The sequence below is a fragment of the Pygoscelis adeliae genome, unplaced genomic scaffold (genome assembly GCF_000699105.1).
Source record: "Pygoscelis adeliae isolate BGI_AS28 unplaced genomic scaffold, ASM69910v1 Scaffold68, whole genome shotgun sequence".
NCBI classification, from domain to species: domain Eukaryota; kingdom Metazoa; phylum Chordata; class Aves; order Sphenisciformes; family Spheniscidae; genus Pygoscelis; species Pygoscelis adeliae.
In genome coordinates, this window is record NW_008825501.1 from 3,568,780 (window position 1) to 3,580,619 (window position 11,840).

The 11,840-nt window shown below is 38.9% G+C and overlaps 1 protein-coding gene across 1 annotated transcript in view; it reads left to right on the forward strand.

The window, feature by feature from the left end:
- Nucleotides 1–11,840, forward strand: part of CELF4 (CUGBP, Elav-like family member 4) — a 695,746-nt gene that overhangs the window by 79,857 nt on the left and 604,049 nt on the right. The window contains exon 3 of the mRNA XM_009331557.1: nucleotides 11,615–11,697. Within this exon, the coding sequence (XP_009329832.1) occupies nucleotides 11,615–11,697 (83 nt within the window). The remainder of the gene's footprint in view (nucleotides 1–11,614; nucleotides 11,698–11,840) is intronic.

An 11,840-nucleotide genomic window follows, 5' to 3' on the forward strand; every position in this document is an offset into this window, starting at 1 on the left:
GCTTGTAGCTGGTTATTATCTATCCCCCTGAGTCATCATTTACTCAAGTTATACATATTTAGTTCTCTTCATCTTCCCTCATAAGTCAGTCCTCCCAGCCTATTAAGAATTTCTATTACTCATCTCTGAATTCCATCTTTTCTTTTCCTTTTTTTCCTTCCATGCGTTTCTGAACAATTCCAGGTGATCATAGCTGGCAGGATCATTTTAGATGTAGATTTTCTATTGACACCAAAGGAAGGTGGTGTCTTTGATCTGGAAGTGACGTACATGCTGTTGTATGTGATATTGTCCACTATCATCTGAAAGTGTTTTTTGACATTCCTGCCTTTCAGCTTCTTATGTCCTGTTGAACATTCGGACATGTGCCTCTGCGGCTATTGCCGCAGAATCATGCAAGGTGCTAGGCGTGGCTAATCCTCCCCAGCAGGGATTCAGGTGGCTGGGCACATTATTAAGAGGCTCAGCACACTCTAGGATCTGTTGCGATTTATTCTCCATTCCTCTTCATGTGAGAAATCTTCGTTGCTGCGTTGTTTAAATTTAAGATCAGATTTTCTACTTTGCTAGATAGCTCTTCCATCTTGATGCAACTGACATTTATCATGCACATTCCTCCTGCCAGTCCTCAGTGCTTTGGGGGCTACACTGTTCATCCAATCTAATATGAATTCAATTCTCAAAGCAAAAATTTCTGCTAGAAGCTGTATCAAGTGTTTAACTGAAACAATCTACTATATATCATTGTTCACTAATTTTTAAGTTGATCAACAAAAAAAAAGTGATCAAAATATCTCTCCGGTAGCGATTACTACACCCTTTACCTTGTGTTCTCTATTCATCAGGAAATTGTACTTCCTTCACTTCACACTGACAAGAGCCCTTTTAAACCCAGTGCACTGAAGCTTTGTAAATTATACAGATCTTGTTGTAATTAATTTCACTGTTTCTTTTTCACTTCAAAGATTGCATCCTTATACCTTTTGTAAAAATTGGAAATTTTAGACTTAAATGCACACACTGTTTGTTTTTAAGTTCTTACCCAGGAACTCAGTCCCACAATAGTGGATGGGAAAATGTACCTGGATGCAAGGGACAATAGTGTTTCCAGTTTACTTTTTTGAGAGAATCTACTTGGACATAATGTATTTGTAAGTCTATGCAGGAATTTGTCCATATTTAAGAAAAGCAGACTGATAGGTGTTCATAGCTCTGGGTAGAGTCTTAGGAGGTTTTGGTTCAAGGCTGACCTTTACTACAAACTATTTGTGTGGCCTTGGACAGGTGGTTAAATCTTATTCCAGCCTTTGAATGCCTTGTCTTGTTCCTAAATAATTTATACTTGAGCCAGGGTCTTAAAGCAAGCTTGTACAATGCAACGATAGCTCAACTTAGAGCTTTTTGCCAGAGAAGCAGTGGAGGCCCTTGTTCTTGGGACCTACCTCTCTTCCTTTGTGCTGTAACAGATAGGACCTTTGAGAAGCCTTTGCCATCTTTCTCCTGCCGTAATCCCAGAGCACCTCATTTCACCTTGCTTTCTCTCTCATGCACACATATAGACTATGTGTCTTGTGGTTCTCAGCCCTAAGTAGATAGAGGGCTGTTGATTAAGAATGTCACTTCATCTCTGGCTGCTTGCAGAAGAACTTGATCCTACTTCATGCTATTCCACTGCCTATAGTTAATGAACAAGGCAAACTGAGAAAGAATGGTAAGGAGAAAGAAATAGGAGATAAGAGACAATACTTGTTTGTTCCTAACATCACTTAGAGGATAGGAAAAACTATTCAAAGTCAAAACATATGGAAAACAGCATCTGGTTATGGGAGCCTGGATGTTAATTGTTCTGACAGCTGAAATTTGTCTCCAGAAATCTCATGAAGCCAGCTGGTATTGTAGAGTTTTCTCTGGCTCATATTGTGACTCTTACAAGTTTCTGGAGACTTCCAGTCTCAGGATGATCATCTTGCAGGAGCAGCTGCTGCTTAAAGATTTTCATTTCTATGTCAGCTGGAAGCAGGAAATACATTCTTTGTGGGTTTGGATTTGATTTGTAATATAAAAATCCTAAGGTGGCTTCAGATACACTTACCTGAATTTAAACTTAACAAAACCCTGTGGAACTTAACAAAGAGGTTCTAGTGTTGTCCCGTTTACAGTTCTTGCATATGAGGTGAGGAGAAAAACTTGATCATAAGTAACAGAAATGTATTGAGGTTGATTTTGAGAGGTGTCTTAAAGGTTCCATTCTGAATCTGAACTTCTTGAATTGGAAAAACGTGGGCTGGCAAACTTGGTAAGAACAATAACTCTGGAGAGATAATTACAATAGTCTGCTTCTGAATTGGCTAGAAGTTGTCTAATAATAGCTTTTTCCTGAAGTTGTTTCAGTGCCTTTTGCTTTCAGACTTGAGCTGGAAATGTCAGAAGTCTATATTGGCACGTGCCCTGTCTCTGAGAAGAAAGAATATGAGGCTGTTTTGGAGCACATACAAGTTTGTATTTAGAACAAGCTACTTGCATGTTCCTGAGACAAAAGCATAAATAACTAATCATTTGATGGTACTATAAATAAGGTGTTAACTGCATGGCCCTGGCATTTTTTTAAGGGTGAAAATACCAACTTTTCTTATGTTTTCAAGTACAAACACATTTCCTGCACACTGAATTGATGTTATTTTCCAAGAAATGCCTGTTCCTCACCCTGGTGAAAGACAATGAGCAGTAAAAATACCAAAACACAGATCAACCCTGTGTGGATGCAGGAAAGCAAGGCTTGGAAAAAGTTGTATGTGGCAGAACAGCCTAATTCATTTAGAGATGGTTTTGCTTTAGGTTTATTTTGCTAAGATTCAAGGCATTCAAAGTGAATGTTGTTTAACAGTAGCACAACCTCGGGAGACTAGTTGAGAATTCTTGAAGAAGTCTTCCCAAAAGAAGTGGATCCAAAAATCAAAATAAAATGAAGAAGAGGGGGGAAAGTTTCTGAAACAGCTAAGTGTTTTAGAAAATCCACTGAGTTATTCATATGCTGCTAACAATAGAAAGAACTCAAATGCAGGACCCAGAACAGCAGGTACAGAGTCTAATTAATGCACATACTCTAAGGAGGTTTAACCCATAACTGTCTGAATGCAAGCAGTAGTGTTTCAACAGCAGGATTGTTTCTAGCTATAATCCTGACTTTCACCAGTGAATCACAAGGCAAAGAAAACACCTTCTATACTTCCTTTGTTTATCACCACACTGGAAACAAGAAATCTTGAAGATTTCATGATAATTTTTTTTATTATTAATTTTTTTCTGAGGTTGCAATACAAAATGGATAACACAAATATGTCGGATTTTTCTATGAAGTAATAGGTAGGTTGAAGTGACCCAAGCTTAGAGGTGATCAGGTTTTTAACTTAAACTTGATGTTTCCTTACTGAGTAAAAGCTGGAACCTACTTATTCTCATCCTCACTTGAGTGATCCCTAGAGTTTGGCCATGACTTTCTCATCAGTGACTGAGTTCTGAAATACTGGGAACACTCTTGCTTGTCCAGAAAACCACTTGATCATGAGTTTCACTTTAAAATCAGCCTTTTTATACTTTAAAATCAAAAGCATGCCCTAATTGTTTGATGGGTAGGGCCTAAGGGCATGCATCTCCTTACAACATGGAGTCCACAGTTATTGGGCAACAAACAAGAAGCTGAGGTGAGCCTGGTCTGTTTAAAAATGTTTTCTAATGTAATTCAAAGCATCAAATATTTGTAGGCCCTCTTAGGCACACCAGCAATCTCTTTGATAGACAACTACCTTAACCAGTAATCTACATTCTTATTTCTCTAATGGGGAGTCTTTTCATTGATGGTTTGCTGTGTGTATGGAAATTAGACACCTCTTCTGGGAAGTAAAATGTTCTGGTTGGCTAGACTTGCAGAAACTTGAGCAGTGAATCTTGGGTTGACTTGGGCTCAGATAATCAAAAGTATCTCAGAAGTTTCGGGATGAAATTTAAAGCTAAAATGTTGGCAGTTATGGGAAAACAGGACTTGTTATATGCTATGTCAAATGAATGGTTCATTCTGTACCTTATCTTGAGTGTACCAGTCAGCAAAGGATGGTTCAAAGCAACTTGCAAGGAACTTTCAAGACCCCAGGAGAAACTTATCCTTGTGTGAATCGAGGCCAGAAACTGTTCCCTTATCCTGGGGAAAAAAAGTTTGAGAGATCAAAAGTTTTCCAGTTCTGCAGTAGAATGGAGGCAAGGTAGCTGTGGAGTTACTTAAGAAGAAATAGAGATGGACCCTCAGGGGTCTGCCAGTGACAATGCAATGACACTCTCCTCTGATGTGTAGAAGCCCTGGGCTTGAGACCCTGCTTGCCTGATTCAGATTAGAGTCTGAACTACTGACTGTCCTGGAATAAGTTTCTCTTGCTGTAGGCTTTGATCAGAACTTGTATCATGGGGCTAAGAAACACTTCTTGGTGAAATGTTTCATTAAAACTTCCTATAAGAAATTTTGGCTTTTTAAAACTGTTGTTTTCATTTAAAAACTACTTGTTATCAAAAATCAAGATGAAACTATTGTCTGTGTTTTGTTGAAATGCTTGCATGCACCAAGTTACTCAAGTCTCTCTGCTGTCTGCCTGGACACTGCTAAATGTAATTAAGCACTGCTTAGTCTGAGGAAGGACTCTGATTTGGATTGTGCATATCCATGTCTCATTCTGAAATATTGTAAATGCATTTTAAATGAGCTAATATTCTGTAAATATGGTTAACTTCTGCATTTCCAGATTTGGACTCTTAATTTGTTCTTTAGTACTGGCTCATGGGTTTATATGAGTGTGCCTTATGTATGTTTTTACATACAGACCCCTATCCAGTTATCTATAGCAGGAAAATGACAGCATCATAATAGTTAATGGAAAATAACATAAGAGGAAAAAGAAAATTAGCATTCCACACAGCAGGGCATTTCGGATGTTAATCTGCCTTGCAATATAATTGACAGGGAAGCTGATATCTGAGAAGATTTTTATTCCTATCTTTTTCTCTAAACAGTTAGTGTTCAGTAGTTGTGCAGCAGGGGAGATGGAGAAAAAGAAAGTTCTAGCCAAGTGAGTGTTCTTTACCAGCAAAGATGTTAACTTTTGTCAGAAGGTAGTTAATCACTGAGAGAGAAACAGATGAAGAAATTGGATAAAACATTTCCAGTTCCAAAAGTCTTTATTGATTGTGTCCCCCTCAAGAAAATTCAGCTCAGAGCTCAGTCTCTGAAACCCTCAAGTGATTAAACCTTGGGCAGTCCACTGTAGACAGAGCAAATGAGAATTGTTTCAAAAGCAGACATGTAGAGCTAGGATAGTTAAAGCCAAAAAAAAAAAAAAAAAAAAAAATTCTTTTTCACTTTGAAATCCTAGCTGGGAGACGTAATCTGAGATGTTGATTTTTAAGGCAAGAGTTTTCTTAAGCGTTACAATCTTTCTTTGTGTAACAGTTCCCTGAATCTTGAAGCAAGGAACTGTTTTATTTTCAGAGGAAGAGCTCTCTTAAACACAAACCTAGAGCTTGGAAGATGGGGGACAGATCTCTGGTCCGCCACAGATAACTTGCACGCCTTGGTCCAAATGTTTTAAAGGTAGTTAGGGCACAGAGAGACTGAAGCATCACTAAACGAGATTCTTAAACCTGTGATAAGTTGACAGTTCCTATTTCCCAGAGATGCAAGTTTTTTGCTCTCAAAGCAACTCCTCTACAAGACTGTAGGTATTCTTAAGTCGGAGCATGACCACTAGCATGTGGTCTAAGGTATGCAATATTATTACTCTCCTCCATTTTCTGTATACAACATGAAGGTCTTGGATAGTTGTGCTTGAATTGCAGTTTGCTTTCTTGAACTCCATAGTGTGCTGTTGGAGTAAAGCCCTTGGCTTCTCTGCCTTGGGGTTTGGGGAAGTTAGGTACATTAAAGGTGGTAAGGGAAAAGCTTCTGCAGTAGTAGACACTATGAATTGATTTCTTCGTTCTTTCTTGCATAACTGTTAACAGAAGGGTATCTTGTTCACCAGTTCATGCACTATGCAGGAGTCTAACACAAAACAACATAGGAAGGCCAATTTAGGAAACCTCACTGTTAAAGTAAATGAATATTATTGTAACTAAAAGCATGAAGCTAATTGACTCAAAGAAGAAAAACCAACAAAAAACTGAGAGCCTTGTGATAGTTTTATCTTTTCCGAGGCAACGATTCTGATTTTAGTTACACTTACAGGTATCAGAAGGGCTGTAGTTTCAGAAGTTATCACCTGTCAGCTGAGCTGTGATAACTGGTTGAGTGTATACTCTACAATCATAAATGTTTGCGAATCAAAAACTGGCTTAGACCACTTAAGCCAGCCTTCTCAAAAACTAGGATTATCCTAACTGTTCTGGATTATCACCAATTTAGCTCAGGTCAGTGTCTGAGCCAAGGATTCTTCTGAGAGAGGCAATAGATTATGGGTCAAATCATGAACCTAATTTTATGTTGATGTAATTGCATAGTTCTGCTGAGGTACATGCAAGCTCTCCCCTTGACTGGATTTATACCCCTGAGCTCAGAATCTGCTTTAGCTCTTGGCTTTCATCCAAGAGTCTTAAAGCACATAACAAACTTTTTAGTTTTCCCTCATAATGCCAAAGAATAAACATAGGCCCAGAAAGATTTAAGGGCCCCTTCCCCAAAGCCTATTGAAGTGTATAAGTATTTTTTCATTAGATTTAGACCGGACCTTTAATGCCTTGTTCGGACAGACAGCAAATACCTGGAAATCATCATGGTTATAGTCTAGCTCTTAGACAATGCCTCTGGATCTAGACGTATGGAAAAGCTAAAGGCATGCTTTGTGTGAGGTTATGTAGTTCTAATAAAATCATAAGATGTCACCAAAACACATCATGCAAAGAAAGGGTCATAAGTCACTAAGTGCTTGTTCTTTGATGTAAACAATGGGTAAAGAGGAGAAACTGTGCCAGGATACCTGTGGCTGTCTGCCAGAATAAAACAAGACGGGTGAAAAGCCCTTAATTACAGTTATTAATAGATCTCCAGTATGCATAATCTTCATCTCCCACCATATATAACAAGGATTAATTAAGATACAGATAATGCATATACTTGAGGTAACTGGGAGGTTAGAGGTGGCAGGTGGAATCTGATGCTGTGAACATGCAACCTTGAAGCTAAAAGCCTGCACCTGAGATGGTTGTACATAGTTCTTACACCCAGTGTAGAGGCTAGGCCTCTCCAGAGGTTTATACTTCTCCTGTATGCAAGGTCACATGAATGTCTTGTCATTGATCGTAGACCCTAAGATAACTAATTTTAAATAGCTAAATTTGAGTTAGGTGACCAGTGCTTTTTATCTGGTCAGAACTACTTATCTGGTTTAAAGTGGCTGAGAGTCAACCGATTCACTGAACTGATAAGCACTGAGATGTCAAGTGCAAAGACTGTGTTTTCATTTGTCCCAGGATGAACTGGTACTGGTGGGGTGAAATAATTCTTGGTTTCCAGAATTATTCTGTTCAGCTCAGAAAGCGTCCCCTGACTGTTTTGCTTCCCCGGTTTGTGCAAGATCTTCAAGAGACTTACTGTGGGGTTGAAGTTGCCATAAGTGTGATCATTATCCATCTGTATTCCATGCAATTATTATTTACGTATTGAATTCCCTGGAGGTAAAATTAAAATAGAGCTTTTATACATATATATATATATATATTTTTTTTTTTCCCCCATCTCAAGCTCTTGTTTTTGTTTGACCCTTCTCTTTAACAACCTTGTTTCCCAGGAGACCACTTGATATGTCCTCATGTTTCCAAAAGACTGCAGTTCAATAGGTTGAGAGCTAATTGCCAGCTGGGAGTTTCCAGATGTTTATGCGGTAGCCCAAAGAGTTGTCCACTGGTAGCAAATGAACAGCTGGAAAGACACAATCCAAACAAAGCATCTTTTAGCTGATTGACATATGTCTGGAAAACTTGGCATGTTTGAGAGAAATGGAATTGAAATTAGGAACAGCTAGGAGCAAGTCCTTCATTATCAATAATTAGTCAATTAGATTTTTTGTTCAAATTCAGATATAATTCTCAAGCACCGTATTCACTCAGTCATTACCACACATACAAGTAGATGACAGAAATAATGCATAGCCTTCACTCTATCTTTCCTTAAGAGATGTGTTCAGAAATATTCATTATACTGTTGAACGCAGGCTGTTCCAGAGGGCTGGATGGTGCAAATGATTTGTAATGGAATATGAAGCCTTTCACCCAGAAGTCAGATTCACATCCAGCCCTAACAGCTGATGGCAAGTGAGCTGTTAAGTTGATCTACTTAAGAGTTTACTATCAAAATGTTCTTTTTTTCCAGTGAAATAAGTGGTTCTGTACACAATCAAAACTTTCAGTGGGGAAAATTGATTGTTCTGAAGTTGTTTTCCATCTGGGAAATCAAAATGAAAAAAATAACTTTTTTCACCAGTTTGACTTTTCTCTGTAAAACCCAGTATAGCTGCTTCATATGATATTATTTCAAGACTCGGTTGTTCAGGGTGTTGTATCCTGTAGTGTTAACCTGAGTGTTCAGTGCTCTGTTCTTTAAGCAACATTCTCCAGGAAGGAATAATCCTTTGGAGGGGTCATATGGATGCACACTGAAAGAGGTAACCTAGGAAAAGTAACACATGAAAGAGACTGTAATTCCATTAAGCATCACAATACAAAGGACAGATCAAGTATTTTGATGTTTCTAAGGGGGTGGGGAGTGGGGTAAGAAATCTTATTGCCTTTTGTCCTAATGCACAAGGAGCTGAAATATGGAAATTCTTGCAGGATGGAATAATAGATATGTATTGTTTTACCACAAACTGCATGTTAATTTTTTTTTTTAAATATTAGTCTAGCTGATGGCTGATGGAGGGTTTGTGCCTTATAGAGCAATCTTGTGATAAGTAAAGGGAAGACAAAAACCCCCATGAACTGGCCTTTTCAAGTTCAGGTTTGAGGCCTATTATGAACATTAAGCTCTACTTTATTCCAGCTGGCCATTGCTGGAATGCAACTTCTTACTGTCTCTAAGCAATCAATTAGTTTACTTAACGTAAATGAGGTATTATTTCTCCTAAATAAATTACTTTTTTCCCAACAAGAGTGGGATAGAGTGTAATTCATGTACATGACATTTTTAAGGAGCAAGGGAAAAAGAAATACCTCCACAAAACATTTTTTGTCCCTGAAAAACATGGGGTTTTTCTGTCTGACCATATGAGAGACTAGATTTCTTCTTTTCGATGTCAAAGTCCTTTCTGTCCTAACACCTTGTTTGGGAAATCAGTGATGTTTGGATGCATTCTACTAAGTACTGTTTCCGGGAGTTTGGTACTTCTACCACTTTCACAAACATGTCTGGAGAGGGCTTAACAGAGGCTTCTCCCTGATGAGAACTTGCCCCCACACACACTTTATGTGGATCTTGGAAGGAAACTTTGCTCCTTTGGAGAGGAGTAGTCTTCTGTCTACTCAGTCTGAATTAGAGTCATGATATGGTGGGACTGGCAGGACATTGTTACCCTGAACTGTCGTCATGGCCATCAAATGAGGAGAAAAATATAGCTATCATTATGGGAGCTTTACACTGCATAGTTTATCTCTATAACAGTGCACTATGATGTGCCTAATTAGACTGTATCAGCTGCTCCACGTCTGCTACTAAAGGGACACTTTCTTATTGTGTCTAGTCAACAGAGAGCTCTCAGCCTGTGATTTAGCACAGAAATTAAATTTAAGCATAGTTTCCCATTTGATTATCAAGCTATGGGTGACTTTTAAGGATCCTTTTCAATCCATTACTTCTACTAGCTGTAAACTCTCTGCCACAGTTTCTTCCTCTTCTCTGGTAGATGCAGACTAACTGAAAACTCATCTATTTAAAGTTAGAGGGGAACAAATCCAAATAATTCCAATTAGAGTATGCAAACTTTTGCTGTTGTTCAGTCTCCTTCCTTGATAGTCAACTTCTGCTTCTGAGTCACAATTATTGAGACATAATAAATGTGATTGGCTTGAATAAACTGAAAAGAACAAGACCTTCCAAAAGTAATATAGGGTAAGAAATAGGACAAAAAATAAGGTGGGTTTTTTTTTCCTTGTCAAATTGCAACATTCATCCAGCTTGTAGCTTCCTTGTGAGAGGAGTAGGGTGATTTCCACAAGACAGTTTTTGAGAATATATATATATGTCTGTAGAAAAAAAAAACCTCCCTAATCTCTTGTGCGTACTAATCTATTAAAAACATTGTAAAGAAAAAAAGAACAACTGCATATTTCTTCAGTAATATTGTCTAAGAAACCAGCTTGGATAAAACAGTGAACATTGTTTGGACAAAAAGACTACAGTGGTGATCAGAGCTGAAAAAAGTTCATAGTCTACTGTTTACTCACCTGTTGCATACTTTTTTATATGCATGGGGAGAAGGTGGGTCGGTCAAGATGAGGCCATGGGACACATTTGTTTCTTTGGCAGTCTCTCTGCACCTTGTGCTGCTTTTGGAAGATGCCCACAGTTTGATGGACATGCTACCCGAACCTTGAAAGATACGATACCTCCATTTCAAGGAGCTGGCGAGGTTGCAGACATTCTGTAGTAATTTCAGAGAAAATGTCCTCTGCATAACAAGCACTTCTTTTGCTGCAGGAACTGGCAGGTTTTCAGTATACTGCAGTAAGAAGGAATAATCCGATCACATCAGACACACACACAACTGGTGTAAGACATTGCAACATTGACCAGTTTTACCAGAAGGTGAGCATGGAGGTGGGGAGAGAAAGCAGAGCAGGGTTTTTGCTCTGCCCTATCATGACAGAGCTTTAACCTTTGTAGTTGATAAGACAACTTTTGGAAGAATCAAAGACATGATCCATTGGAGCATCTCTGAAGTTCTAATGATCTGTAAAGCAACATGGAAGTTTTGGATTGATTGTTTGGGCTTTGCTGTTATTGTCTTTGTATGCATGGTTGGAAGCCAATGAGCCCTTGCAGCAGCAAGTGCAGGGTGGTGGCTTTCTGGTGTGAGGCAAACAGGGAGACTACTTGTGGATGCAAGTCAGGCTAAACAATAGGCGTAGTGCTCTGCAGTAGGAAGTCCCAAGTCCTTGTATGCCCTTTACTTGAAGTACTTGGTACAAAACAAGGGCATGAGACCTTCAGCGTGATATGGCAGTAAGGGGTTTGTTCCCAGTGCTGCTGCTGGAGCGGGAGTGGGATCTCATACCCCACCTTGCCACCACGTGGGTTCTTTGAGATCTGTAATCCTGTACAGCCCTCTGTATCTGACACTTAAGCATGTATTCAAACCACAATAAGCACTCATAGCCACACTGCTGCTCACTTTTCATCAGGGCTCAGAGGAAGTGATGATAGCTTCATTTCTTGACTCTTTACTACTGACCTAGTAAGGAGAGATTTTTATGATTGATTTACTGAGAATGGGGTGATGATGGGAAAGTGGTTTGCTCTATGTCTCAATTTTAAACAGATCCCTTCTGAAGCACTGCTTATTGAGGTTTTGCCTTTTGTTCACAGGCTGTGCCTTCCTAACTTACTGTGAAAGGGAGTCTGCGCTAAAGGCCCAGAGTGCACTGCATGAACAGAAGACACTGCCAGGGGTGAGTCCAGATTTATAACTTTTTTTTCTTTAAATCTAAAACAGGTTACGTATGGAGTTCCCATCTTGCCTTTGGAAGTAAAATGTCTCCGGTTGCTTGGATGATTCACTATTTGCATTGTGCTAATAAAATCAAGATACCAC